The sequence below is a fragment of the Thermobia domestica genome, chromosome 13, assembly GCF_964235325.1.
Source record: "Thermobia domestica chromosome 13, izTheDome1.hap1.1, whole genome shotgun sequence".
Lineage (NCBI taxonomy): Eukaryota > Metazoa > Arthropoda > Insecta > Zygentoma > Lepismatidae > Thermobia > Thermobia domestica.
In genome coordinates, this window is record NC_137466.1 from 91948277 (window position 1) to 91963230 (window position 14954).

The window sequence follows — 14954 nt, forward strand, 5'->3', positions numbered from 1 at the left end:
GCTTGTGGATTTACAAAAGTGTATACCAACGCCAAAACTAAACAAACAAAAGCTCTGGACATTCAACCACACAGTTTTTGATGCAACAGACTGAAAATGCCATTGTGTTGTTTTAGATGAGAGTATTGGTGGTCGAAGTGGAAATGCCATTGCTTCAGCATTGCTTGCTGTTAATTCAGGAACTTCCTCACAATGTAAAATGTATAATCTTATGGTCGGACAACTGTGCTTCACTTATCTTGTTTTACATATAGATTATTGCATAACGCCCGTAATTAGAAGTTATAGATCACAAATATTTACTGAAGGGGCATACACATAGTGAAGTTGATGGTTTTCATGCCATTATTGAGAAAGACAGCAGAAGAACTCACCAAACGATTGCTATATATCAGGACTGGGTAAATTTTATTGCCACTAACAAAAAATTCTGAGTCCAAACACAACTGTTGAGCCAGTTTTTGAATTTCAGCTCCCTTGCACAAACTCGAGGACAGTTAATAAACCGTATGATATCAGAGTCTGCAGAAGCTGTGAGAATCAGTGACGCTGTGTGGATTCGTGTCAGCAGATATTCGCCATTTTCTTACCAATACAAGAAATCATTTGCAGATGATTTCATTACAGTGAACGTTCAGCACAATCGCCGATCGAGCATCATCATACCCACAACATTGAATTCTATTACAGATAAGCAAGTTCGATCAGTTACAACAAATGGAAAGACACATAAGATATGAAGAAGTGGATCAACCCTGTATATAAACACTTTTTGAAACACTTCCGCAAGCAGGTTAGAAGGAAAAAGATACTGAATTTATCGATGATCCTGAAGCTCAATAACTTGAACAATATTGTTTGCTTGCACTTTTGTTGTATTCCTATTCCATGTTTCTTATATATGTAGCTGTTTAATTAAAGCAAACCTCAAAATAAATCTCTGTAACCCTTTCAACAATCCTTAAGAAACAAAGGAAGTGATAAATACCCTGCTTTTGTAGTAGGAGAGCTTACGGGAAGTATCCTGCACTTTGTGTTAAAAAGGTACCACTAGGATATGTTGTTCCCCTGATCCAACTAAGCAGAAATCGAAGTGGCCCCACTATAGTGTTTGTTTTAGAGGCCTATATCTTCTTAACTAATAGTCCAATCTTCACAATTCAAAAACTAAACGACGTAGAAGATAACATGGTCTAATAGGTTAGCAAAAGTTTTTACATAGCACTGAAATTAACATCTACAGAAATTATTTAATTTGGAACTTTGCATTTCTTATGATGGAGTTTACTCATTTTTTAAAATAACAAGTAAACGGCTGGGATTATCGAAAAAGATGTCGTATAACTTTTTAAAGAGTGTTAAATTATCTTTCTCTTGGTGTATAGTTCATTCAGATTGGCTAATAAACAATGAAGTTATGACAATTTAAAAATTTACGTTGAGTCGATGATTTTCCCAAATTTCGAACGAGAGTTAATTCACCGTAATAAAACATCACTGATGGATGCTGCATTGTACAAAACAAATCATTCTCTTGTGATATGTTTTTCATAAGTCCCATTTTCACCAGAGCACAAGACAGCCTGACCCGCCGGCAAGACAGCCCGGTTATATGAATCCAATATGGCGGCCATTAATTATGATCCATAAAGATTAGTTTCTTTCGAAATATTGACCCGAGTATCTAGATTTGTAAACAAATACGGACAAAGTAATATCACCTACTGTGTTACCATTCACTTTTACACATGAATCAAGTTTAAGAATATCTTAAGAAATTACTTGCGTAGCTTCACGATAGAAAAAAGTTTTATGGTTTCATCTGAATTGAAAGAGAACTGCACAGGAAGACTAAGAAATAAGTTCATGTCTTTAAATCATAGACATTGGCTTTGTATCATTTACAATAGGATTATTATAAATCATGGACCCATTTTTAAAGATGTATATTTATTAAAGTACAAATTCAAAATGAACAATCTTTATACCAATGGAAAGTGGAAGTTTCAAAGTTTCTTTGCAAAAATGTTCAGTGTGTCCACCGTCTGCTGCACGGCAAACATCTATGCGGTAGCTGAACTCGTCCCACACACGAGCAAGTGTATCTACTGTTACTGAGTGCACGGCAGTTGTGAGCCTGCACAAGTTGTAATCGGTAGAGCTTGTACAGCACACGCCGTCTCAGAACTTTCCAGACAGTTGCTTGAGGTATTTCAAGTTCTTTACTAGCTCTATTGGTAAACTTACGTGGACTGCGAACAAAACTTTCTTCAATACGTCTGACATCATCCTCTGACACACGTGGTCGGCCTGTGCTTTTCCCTTTGCACATACAGTCTGTTGAAATTGCGTAAACCAACGCTTAAAAAAATGCTTTTTCTAGTTGGTGGGTCAATACCGAATTTTGTACGAAATGCCCGCTGCACTACAATTTGTGACTCACTGCTTGCGAACTCAAGAACGCAGAAAACCATGTGCTCTACGGTAGCCATCTCACTCACAACTGAGAGGGAAACGAATGGCGGCCTATTGCCGCGCGAACTCGATCCGCCGCTTCGGGAACCACGATTGTCCACCGAAACTTTCAACCTTCCTCTTTCCATTGGTATAAAGATTGTTCATTTTGGATTTGTACTTTAATTACTACGAATTTTTAACAATGGGTCCATTATTTATAATAACCCTGTATTATAAGGAAATTACATTGTTATATATTGTTATAAATTAGAAAGTAAATAATTTCTTTCGTATTATAAAAACAGAAACATAACACAAACACTTGGTTCGATAATTTGAAATCCACAGTATATCTTTAGGATTTTCTACGTGTACAAACAGTTTTATGATCTCGACGAACAGTTAATATTACTCTGTGTACAGTCCGCAGCAAAAAACCTGCAACATGAGCATGTAAGTTTGTTGCAAAATGACAAAGTCTTTTGCTCCAAAATAAGTGTACAGGGGAGGACGCCGAGGTTTCTCCTGGCCTGATTCGTGCCACTTAGACGTTATGTCGATTCCCTGCGCTGTTAGGCGTAGTTTCACAATAAACCTACATGCTCATATTGCAGGTTTTTTGCTGCGAACTGTACAAGGTATTCTATAATGAATCATATATATCAGTTTATCTGTTTATTGGTTCTTTTCCAACGTGTAGTATTTTACTGTGGATCAACTGATTTTTCAGAAATAATGAGTGCTACTTACATGAAAGTTTCATTGGTCTATATCGTCGTTTTCAGTTTTCATCACCTTTCCACATATTCCCCTACATACAGAACACAAAAAGCAGCACGGGACACTTGCACTTCTACAACGACATCTTTTGATACATATCTTGCAGGCACATCTCAAAAAGAGTTTCCTACATGCTTTGGATACAACTGGAATGGAAGTCCATTTTGGAGAAAGTTCACTTCCATTATCAGTCCATCCCCAGTTTACTAGTGAAGGAATATGTGCTGTCTTCTTTATTACCTAGCCCTAGATTTGTCCACCTTGGTATGCTGCACGCGTGGTGTGAAGAAGCAAGGCATCACAAGTTGGAGGAAGCGCTGTAAGAGGTCTGACCTTTTCCAAAAAGATTTCTCGCAAGGCTTCATTAACTTTAAATTTTTCACTTGCTTTTGAATATAATAGGACAACATATCGTTGCAGTGAATTAAAACAATCTTCGCTAATGTTCATTACAGAGTGTGAAATTGTTAGGAAAGCTGGATACAAAAGCCATGTTTTTTGGTGCCTTAAGATATCCATAATTCTTCTAGACCGTGTCGCTCAGTCGTAGAAAAACGATACAGCAAGTATTACTCGTATACGCTCGTAGATGTATGTCACTCCTGAGCACACGAGACATGGAATTTCTGCTGATGGTCATCTCAGCAGCCATCACACTTTGTGTTCGAACAGGATTTCTTCGAATTCTTGCTGCGACTGCTTTCTGGACCTGCGGGATTCGTACCGTTCGTGGTCTGCCACTCCTTGTGCGGTCAGCTGCCATTCCAGTCTCGGTGTATCGCTGTATGGCGCGATACACGTATCTCTTGCTGATTTGTAGGGGTTTCAGGAGGTTGAAAATGGGTAGTGCAATTACTGCTACACGATTTTCGTAATCGCCCTACTCCATCAGAACTCAGTACAATATCAACGTATGTCATGAACAGTGAAATACACACTACATGCATCTTCCTCTTTATACACGATGGCAGCACTGTGCCACTCCGAATGCTCACAGCCCCACTACAAACTTTGTGACAGTATTTATGATATAACTAGGTACATTATAATAGAAGATACTGTTAGAAAAAAAAACTTGTAGCATACTTAGTATAATTTATTGATACGTGGATTTCCTCTGACATGGATTGCTTCTAGGGGAGCATTAATTTTCTCCATATATATATATATATATATATATATATATATATATACAGGGTGAGTCAAAATAAGTGTTACAAGCCAATATCTCGTGAACTATACATCATATAAGAAAAATATTAAGAGACAATGTACAATACAGAGGGGCCTAAGAAATGAGTCAAACATTAGGTTTCCCCCGCCCCCCATTTTGGGGGGAGGGGGGTGAACGTGAAATTTTCAAATAGGATCATAGGTCGAGTGATACCTCGTTCGAAAGAGCTTGAAAAATTGAACTGGAATTTTTGTAGGAAACAATTTTTGATATGGGGCACCGTTTTCAAGATAGACCCTAAAATTGGTCCTGTATCAGATAAAATTTCCAGTACTTATAAATCGGAAACGTATGAGTAGTAAACGATTAAACAAAAAATGAAAAACGAAAACATCATAGGCAAAGTGGAATGATGTTGTCGTGGTGTTCCCAGGGCCCTAATCATGGGGCCCCGGGACCAATTTCAAAATTTCAAATGGGAATATACCTGTAGGTTGAGTGATACCTTGTTTGATAGATCGTGGAAAGCCAAACAGCTTCGTACAAAATTTGTTTTCATTTTGGGCAAGCCTGTTTCAAAATGGCCGCCAAAAATGGTTCCACATTCAGATAGAAAGTGCAGTGTTCAAATTGAGTATTACACGCAATATCAAGCGAACTACGCATCAAATAAGAAAAGTGTTAAGAGTCAATGTACAATACAGAAAGCCTGAAATTTGTGAAAGTTCCCTCGCCCCGCTTTTGTGTGGAGGAGTGTACATGGAATTTTCAAATCGCAACATACGGCGAGTGATACCTCTTTGATAGATCGTGAAATACCAAACAGCTTACTACAAAAGTTGTTTTGATTTCAGGCAAGCCTGTCACAACAGCATTACCACAACCTTATATCCTGTAAAGTAGTAGAATAACGTTTAGTAATTCTACGGGTATGTGCGATGTTAAAAATTGTAATTTCAATCACTGTAAAGCAAATAATTTCAACACTTGCCATGTTACAAATGATGCTCGATATGTTCTCCATCCTGTTCCACACACCTCCGTAAGCGGCGGCATAGGGATGTTCGTACATCATGTAGCATCTCTGGAGTGATAGATGCACACACGCCTTGGATACGCGCCTTCATATCATCAGTAGTTGTTGGTACGTTGGACATTACCCGATCCTTAACATAACCCCAGAGGAAAAAATCAAGTGGGGTTAGGCCAGGAGATCGTGGAGGCCAGTGAATAGGACCTCGGCGCCCAATCCATTTATTCGCCATATGGTGGTCCAATAAGGCTCTGACCTGGCGTGCGTTGTGTGCTGGAGTACCATCATGTTGATACCACATTCTTATACGTTCAGCGAAAGGAATATTCTCTAACAACTCCGGGTATAGTACATCACTGATAAATGCGGCATAGGTATCACCAGTAAGACGTCCATCAAAAAAATATAGTCCAATGATATGGTTACCAAGGATGCCACACCATACATTAAGAGACCACCGATGCTGATGAGCAACTTGTCTCTGCCATAGTGGATTTTCCCTAGCCCAATAATGCATATTATGTCGGTTTACGTGTCCTGTGTTTGTAAATGTAGCTTCATCGCTAAACAAGATGGTGGATATGAAGTTGCGTTGTCTGTTTTCCATACCTTCCAACCATAGACAAAATTGCAATCTGGCATGAAAATCATTGCCAGATAGTTCCTGATGTAAGATGATATGATAGGATGAAACATGAACAAAATACGCACTACAGATCTTTGGCTAACTCCACTGGCCTGAGCGAGGTGTCTCGTGGTAACATGTGGGTCTACATGCACTGCTGCCAATATTCCTGTTGCACGTTCTTCATTGGTTGCAGAGCTGTGACGACCCCTACCTCGTCCCCGGACAAGACTACCATGTTGCCGCAAACGTCTCTCCAATCGCAGAAATGCCGTGAGATGTTTGTTGGCGTTGGGGATAGCGCATTGCATACATTAGTGCCGCGTTACGATAGTTTCTTCTACATTCGCCCAACACCAGCAACATATCTACACAATGATCAAACACCGCCATTGCTCTATTCAAACGCTACCCAAACTATTAATATTAATGCGAGTGTGTTCATTCCTTGTACGGAAAACTTATCACCAAAGTTGATATCCCGTTCTTTCTACGCTTTTGAACCGTTCAACACACAACTACAGCCCCTACCTACAATATCCACTGCCACTTAAGTCACTAACACTCTCACTAACAGCTAGGCAATGTAACATCAATGATGATTTTACGTTGAACACTACTACTCAACAAGAAAAAAATAATACCATACTATTCACACTGCATGAACAAACAACACACAGGTACAGTCAAATGTTCTCAGTAGAACAATGAAAATCACATTCCCGTCCCCTGTGTGATCGGCTCTATTGACACTTGTGTATACCAGCCATTATTAAGGAGGTAGAGTACTAGCTATTGCTACGTTTCTAATGTCTATTTTCGGGTTTCCGGCACCAATTTATAATAAGTTAAAATGTCTATTTTCTGGAGTTGAGACACCACTAATTTTACTACATTTATTTCTACGTAGTATCTAGATTGTATCCCGGTTCTTAAACTACGTGACAAACACAATTTACAATTTTCTTAAATTGGTTTTAATACTTAATCTTGAGAAGCGTTTATATTCCACATTGACATATTTAACAAGATGTCTGCACACTTACACTTACATTTATTATGTTTCCATAGCGATTACATTAATAGTTGACGATCAAAAATAATCTAAAGATATTTCTTTGCAACTTTCTTTTCTTTGTATAAAACGGCTCAAATAATTCGCCTTTGATCCTTTTTTTTTATAAGATGGTACAGATTGTTAATGCAATATACAACGTTATCGTTGTACTATGTTTCGAAGGCCATCGATTCCATTCCCCAGGCAATGACGTTGACGGGCTTTCCTTACTCCAACTGGGCACATGCTGAGATGTTGCCTACAAGTAGGGCCTAATAGGTACCTTCCTATCCCTTTCTCATAGGATTGTAGTGATTGAGAAACGACGTCTCTTTGCGCATACGTATTAGTATTATTCATTGTTTTAATATTTTCATTCATATTATTATTATTATTATTATTACTAGTTTTATTATTACTTTTCGTAGTAGTATCCTACTCCTACTCCTCCTACTCCTCCTCCTTCTTCTTCTTCTTCTTCTTCTTCTTCTTCTTCTTATTATTATTATTATTATTATTATTATTATTATTATTATTATTATTATTATTATTACGTTAACCCTTATAGGTCGATTTTGCCCCCGAACATTTTACTTGTTATTCACTTACAGTATGATGATGGAACCTCGTGTTCGACATATTTTTAGGCCTGTTTATATTGTACATTGACTCTTAACACTTTTTATTTGATGCAATAATTCGCGAGATATTGGCTTGTAACACTCAGTTTGAACACGGCACTTTCTATCTGAATGTGGAACCATTTCCGGCGGCCATTTTGAAACAGGCCTGCCCGAAATCAAAATATTTTTTTTAATTAGCTGTTTGGTTTTCCATAATCTATCAAACAAGGTATCACTCGACCTATATTCAGATTTGAAATTTTAAAATTGGTCCCGGCGCCCCATGATGGGGCCTTGGGGCACCACGACAACACCATTCCCCGTTGCCTATGGCGTTTACCTTTTTCATTTTTTGTTTCATGTTTTTCTACTTAGCCGTTTCCGATTTATAAGTACTGGAAATTTTATCGGATACAGGACCATTTTTGGGGCCCATCTTGAAAACGATGCCCCATATCAAAAATTGTTTCCTACAAAAATTGTTCAATTTTTCAAGCTTTTTCGAACGAGGTATCACTCGATCTATGTTCTCATTTGAAAATTTCACGTTCACCCCCTCCCCCCAAAATGGGGGCGGGGGAAACCTAATGTTTGACTCATTTCTGAGGCCCCTCTGTATTGTACATTGTCTCTTAATATTTTTCTTATATGATGTATAGTTCGCGATATATTGGCTTGTAACACTTATTTATAAGTACTGGAAATTTTATCGGATACAGGACAATTTTTGGGGCCCATCTTGAAAACGGTGCCCCATATCAAAAATTTTTTCCTACAAAAATTGTTCAATTTCTCAAGCTTATTTCGAACGAGGTATCACTCGACCTATGTTCCCATTTGAAAATTTTCCGTTCACCCCCCTCCCCAACATGGGGGGCGGGGGAAACCTAATGTGTGACTCATTTCTTAGGCCCCTCTGTATTGTACATTGTCTCTTAATATTTTTCATATATGATGTATAGTTCGCGAGATATATATAATCTTCCTGAGTTCAAATTTCGGAAAACATATCTTGTGTAGATTCTACAACTTACTGGAAACTCATGTATTTTCCTTTTCTTGCAGATATAAAAGCTGTGGCTGTCAATGACGTTACTTCTAGTATCAATGTGAAGTGTGAAGGGGTGAGTTCATTTTTGTATATATTACTGCATTCATATAGATACAATTCACAGATTATAAGTGTTCTTACGGAAGTCAGAAAATATCAATGTATTGAATATTAGTATGTATTTGCTTTAGTTTTGTGAGCATAAAGTGAATTAAAGATATTTTCCACATTTCTAGATGATTGTAGAGTTGCCCTCTACGTTTTTCCGAAAACATTCATTTAGCCTGACGTGTGTCAGAACATCGAATATTTTTTAAGGTTAGCAATACACCACCACAAGTGCGCCCGTTGTTGCCAGCAATACTTATAAACAGTATTCGGTTTCAGGCCGTGTGTGCAATATTTATGGAGTTTCACGACCGCTGCTTTTGTTCTCTATGTCCCCATATAGGGTACCTATGGTTACCCTACACGGAAAGTCCAGAGGGGCAATGTCAGTGATCATAGAGGCCATGGTATAAGGGAATGTGTCATTCAAGAAATTTCGAACGCGTAATTTCCAATGCAGCGGAGTCATTTTGCTAGATCATCATGGGTCGCAGTCCATTTAGTTGAGATGTCTCACAAAGTTTTCCAGCTTATCCAGACAAAAGTCAGCGGTTATTATAAACTCCCCCTCTCACACACACACACACACACACTCTCTCTCTCTCTCTCACACACACACATACATACACACGCACACAAAATTACTTACCAAATTGCACAATTCTTTCCATTTTGGGGTTTCTTTTGTTCCAGGACGACATCACAATTTACTGAACCTCATATTCGTATATTCCTTCCTGGAGGTGTGAAAACAACCCTGATATGTAAAACACAGGGTGTAAATACTTAACCCTGGTCGCAACAGCAAAATTACGAGGAAGATCACCTCTGCTGAAAATTATATTATCTGGACTTCATACATATACAGGGTGGTCCACAAGTCCTAGTACAATGGATTACTTTAGAAACAAACATGATTAAAGCAAATCTGACTAGCGAAGGGCGGACTTGGGTAAAGGAACTAGCGATTGGTGCATGCGTGGTGAATGGCGGCCATCTTGGATCCAGGTTATTTTTTTCAAATGGGAAAATAGGCATGTGACACATCAATTAACAGTGTTTTTGCAGGGGAATACAGTCCCGCAAGCAGAAATGCGTTATAATGTCCCGTTCCAAAGTTATGACGCCCTAAAGTCCTACCTATAGTATGTGCTCCACATGTTGCTCGTCCATTGCAACACAACCGGAGTCTCTTAATCCAGTCCTCCTAAACCCATAACAACACAGCGGGGGTGATGCTATCACAGGCGTCCTGAATACGTCCATGTAGGTGTGCAACATCCCGAATCTTCTTCTGATACACCAGGTGTTTTAAGTGTCTCCATAAAAATTCCAAGGGAGTAAGGTCCGGCGACCCAGCTGATCACTCAACAGGGCCTCGATGACCGATTCAACGTCCAGGAAAATGCAGATCCAAGCATTCCCGCACAGGCAGCGTATAGTGCGGTGGGGCACCATCTTTTTGAAAATATCGCGGCAATGTAGCATCAGGACGGAGAAGCAACGGAAATACCAACTCCTGTAGCATGTCCAGATATCGGACACCATTTAGGTTACCAGGAATGAATAAGGGTCCTATAATCGACGTGGTCCATATGCCACACCACAACATGATATGAGTAGGGGTAACCCTTTTGCAGGGATTGATCGCATGTGGGTTTTCATCCGACCAATATCGCAGTTCTGGTGACTCACTTCCCCATCCAAATAAAAGTTTGCCTCGTCTGTGAAGAGAACCCTGGCTGGGAAATGCGGATCTCGATTATATTGTGACAAAGCCCAAATGGCGAATTCCATGCGTCGCTCTGGATCATCCTCTAAAAGTTGTGGAGAAGCTGCAGCTTGAAGGGATGGCACTTGTTCGTATGGAGAATCCTCATCACGGAAGCACGTGGTAGGCCTGTTATTGCTGATATTTGTCTTGTGCTGCGCTTCGGACTTTTCACACTCGTAGCAAGCACCATTGTGGATGTCTCTTTATCTGTCGGTGTTCGTGGGGGACCTGACCGCGGTCTGTGAGCAACATTACCAGTTACACTGAATTTTTTAATGAGGTAGCTAACGGTGTTGTGGTTTATTGCAGGTCTTTCGGGGTGGCGCGCGTTGAATTCCTTAGCAATCACACGACTGCTTCTTTCCCCAGACATTAGGATGATCTCAGTTCTTTCCTGCTTCGTCAGTGCCATCTCGCTCTACCTACAACGAAAAGAAAGCCTGTCAAATTTGGGGCGTCATGTCTTTCTTGCAGCGTTAGTGCCATGTCGCTCTCCCTGCAAGGAAACAGAAAACCGTTAATTTTGGGGCATCATAACTTTGGAACGGGACATGATAACGCATTTCTGCTTGCGGGACTGTATTCCCCTGCAAAAAACAATGTTAATTGATGTGTCACATGCCTACCTTCCTATTTGAAAAAAAAAAAAAAAACATGGATCCAAGATGACCGCCATTCACCACGCATACATCAATCGGTAACTCCTTTACCCAAGTCCACCCTCCGCTAGTGAGATTGGCTTTAATCATGTTTGTTTCCAAAATAATCCACTGTACTAAGACTTATGGACCTCCATGTAATTATATTTTGCTAATGGTGGACCGGGGAAGTCCGAATCCATTTGAAGTAGGACGAGTGGACGTGGAAAGTTTGGCTTCCTCATATCCTGTATACTTTCTTTCTATCGGATGATAGCCCATTGACAGAGTGGAAATCACACTCCACACTCTCGGTCGTCTTGAATTTTGCATACCGCGAAACAGTGTTTTAGAAATTGATTGCGATTGTCCATATTTCTTCCTGAAATTGTTCTATACGCTAATCGGCGATCCTCTGATTTCAGAGCACACATACAGCTTCCTCCTGCACGATGTCATTTTTACTACAAATGATCACATTTCTCCTATATACTGTACTGGTAAACGCAACCTCACAATTTGGAAAAAAAATTAGAAAGTAAAATAATCCATCTATTTACCAGAAGCTATGTAGCTGTAATTGGAATAATTTCTGTGTAGTAACATTTTGTAACATTGGAAATACTCGTATTTCATGGACAGGAAGTATATTCCATGACACATACTGTATAGTTATTAAAATAATATAAACATCTTAACAAATTGCAACTTCTGTTATTAATATGTCGTTAGATCATTTTTAACCTGTTGTATAGCTGGTATTCGTCTCGAAATGAGTCATAGAACTAGTGGCCCGATGAAGAACAGTACATCACTCAGTTGGATGAGCAATAATGAAAAGAAGAAATTTGCACCAGACACTTTGAACTAAAACTGACCATATATGTACAGTAATTTTCAAGTCGGGGATTGAGCGGGCTGGAGGAAATGTTCATTCTCCAAACCGTACTTAAGTAGGTCTGGCTTATTCAAAAAGCTGGCCGCTCAACTCTCTTTGAAAAGTCTTGTACTCTTACCCACAGTTAGAATTAAACGAAAACGAATATGGATTTTCTTTTTGCCGATTGAGATCTTAATTCAGAGCCCAGTATTGGCATTTCCTACGTACTGTTGCTAAAATATGTTTTTGAATCAAGGTGGATAGCCAAGATATTTTTCAACAAAATTGTACATTAGCACACTTTCATCTTGGGTGACTGCATCGTTGTTACGAAACAGCATCTGTATATAGGATACAATTTACCATCTGATCACTGAGTAATTCGTCCTTCTCGAAACATAATGGGACGAATGGAATATCATGAAGCTGCGTGATCAGCACAGAATCGCAGCCGTGTTTAAGGCCGGCTGCATATTGATTAAAGGAAGATCAGCCAAGTCGAGGCAGAGAGAAACATGAGATGGTGTAGATAGAGAGAACGAAAACTGAGTGCATTAATTGTGGCGGTCACAATAACGTTGGAGAGACCTCTGCCTAGCACGTGCTCGAGTGAATATGCAATACGAGATTTTGTTGTATTGCTCACAGTACTGAACCCCGACTCGACTGCCCTGTCCTCTGGTCAATGTACGGCCTGCCTAACAGTAGGATAGGCAGTCATGAATATACTCATCTTTAGGCTTCCCCTATACATTAACCTGATCAGTTGTTCAAAACAGAGAGAGAGGTGACTCATCAAACTATATTCTCTTCCGATCAGTGATGATTTCAGATCATCCCGGGCGGGAAGGGAGACTTTCAGTATACGGGTAGTGAAGATTTGTACTGTTAGAATATTGGTGGAGTGAAATAAAGCTTCGGGGAGAGGAAATTCCTCTACCCCCGGGCTAACCCTTCATCATCACTATTTCCTGTCATAAACGGTTTTATGTTTTTGCAACAGTCAGAGGTTTCGAAATAATCTGATTGCTGGTATTGAGGTTCGCATTTCTCGTCGGACAGTAATTATAGAAAGAAGTCGTTCGACGTGGTGATTGAGCTCTGCAGTCAGTCCTTCCACGTTCTGTTTTCCTTTTTGACTGTACTTTCAACATTTGGTGAATAGAGCAGACGACATAGAGCTTGCTTTTGCAGTAAGGTAGCAAATGAGGGAGAGAAGAGACTGTTCCGTCTGTTCCATTTAAGAATCGCCGCTTCTTCTGACCCAAATAGAGACGTAGGTGTTCACTTCTAATTCTGTATTTTCAACTTCAGTCCTTGATTTTACGCATTCAGTCCACATTTCAGTTTTAGCCGACTTGCTCTTTTATCATACCTTGAAGATTTTAATTTCCGAAGAAAATAATGTCATCAGTGAAACAAAGATAAGCCAAATATTTCTCGTGAACATTTATTCATTTATTCCATTTATTCAATTGAGATCGAAACCGTATTCCGTTACGGTTGTAACAAGTTTGAGAGAATCTGTAGTATCAACCTGTTGTAACCTCTTCTGTATTCATACAGTCCTTTTACAGCTAAATAGTTTGAATATCCGCGTCGGCATGTTTCTAGATATTACAAGGTTATCGAAAACGTTCTTGCTGTTTTAGAGCACTGATATTAAAAAAAAAAAAAAAAAAAAAAAAAAAAAAAGTAGCAATACACTGGACAATACGTGCCTTTAGGTTTCGAAGTAATCTCCATCAGCATCCAATGCCTTTTACCAACGCGGCCACCCAAAGGTAAAAGGAAGTGTTTACATTTTGCTTATTTTAGAGAAAAACAGCGGTTACTGTTAAAGACTTTTTCTTTTCTGCGTCAATGAACGTTTCTAGAGCTGCACAATACCCTTGTGATAAAACGCAGCAGCGGTCGTGGATGCAGATAAGTCCGTGAGTGCGTTCCGCAGGTTCCCCTCATTTGTGAAGGATCTCCCATGGTGGTTGAGGCAATGAAACAGATGGTAATCTGTTGGTGCAAGGTACGATGAATATGGTGCATGACAGTATCTCCCAGCCAAGTTGCTAAATGGTCTCTCTGGTCCTCTTTGCCATATGTGGCTTGGCATTGTTGTGCAGGAACAGCACACCCTTGCAACTCTCCAATGCCGGCTCCTTCTGCCACAGTGTATGGTGTGTTCTTTTTGCAATTGTTGAGAATAGAAATAAGCAGTGATGGTCTGATCAGGTGGAAGGAGCTCCTAATGCACCACTTGGTGACATTTCCACTATACAGAGAGCATAACCTTTCGTGGGTGCACAGGTGGTTTTGAGCTGTGAGGAACAGGGCACGTGGCACAACCGATGTCTTGTACGCTTGGAAGGACCAACTTTTCGTCACCAGTGAGCAAGCGATCAAAGATGGGTGTGTTCAGGTTCTCAGTGAACAAGGACAGACTGTCACTCGTTGTTCCTTGTTGGCTGCCGACAATATGTGGAGTAATCACTTGCTGAACTTGAATGACTTCCCTATCCCACACAGATACAATCTGATTGTTTTAGCGGAAACATGGAACCTTTTTGCAAGTTCTTCACACGTTAGACCACGATTGTCCTCGATGGTTGCTTTTATGGCGTCATCATCCAACACAAGTAGTTGTCCAGTTGTGTGGCTTATCCGAAAGGGTCCATCTCTCGAACGGAATTTCCGGAACCAATGCCTGATATTGCATTCGTTCACAGCATTCTCCCGAAATACCTGGCATGTGCGGCG

General features: G+C 39.8%; 1 protein-coding gene across 2 annotated transcripts in view; it reads left to right on the forward strand.

Annotated features, from left to right (window-relative positions):
* Positions 1–14954, forward strand: part of Adar (Adenosine deaminase acting on RNA) — a 402559-nt gene that overhangs the window by 187659 nt on the left and 199946 nt on the right. For both annotated transcript variants that reach the window (XM_081736085.1, XM_081736087.1), the window contains one exon: positions 8815–8873. In XM_081736085.1, the coding sequence (XP_081592211.1) occupies positions 8815–8873 (59 nt within the window). The remainder of the gene's footprint in view (positions 1–8814; positions 8874–14954) is intronic.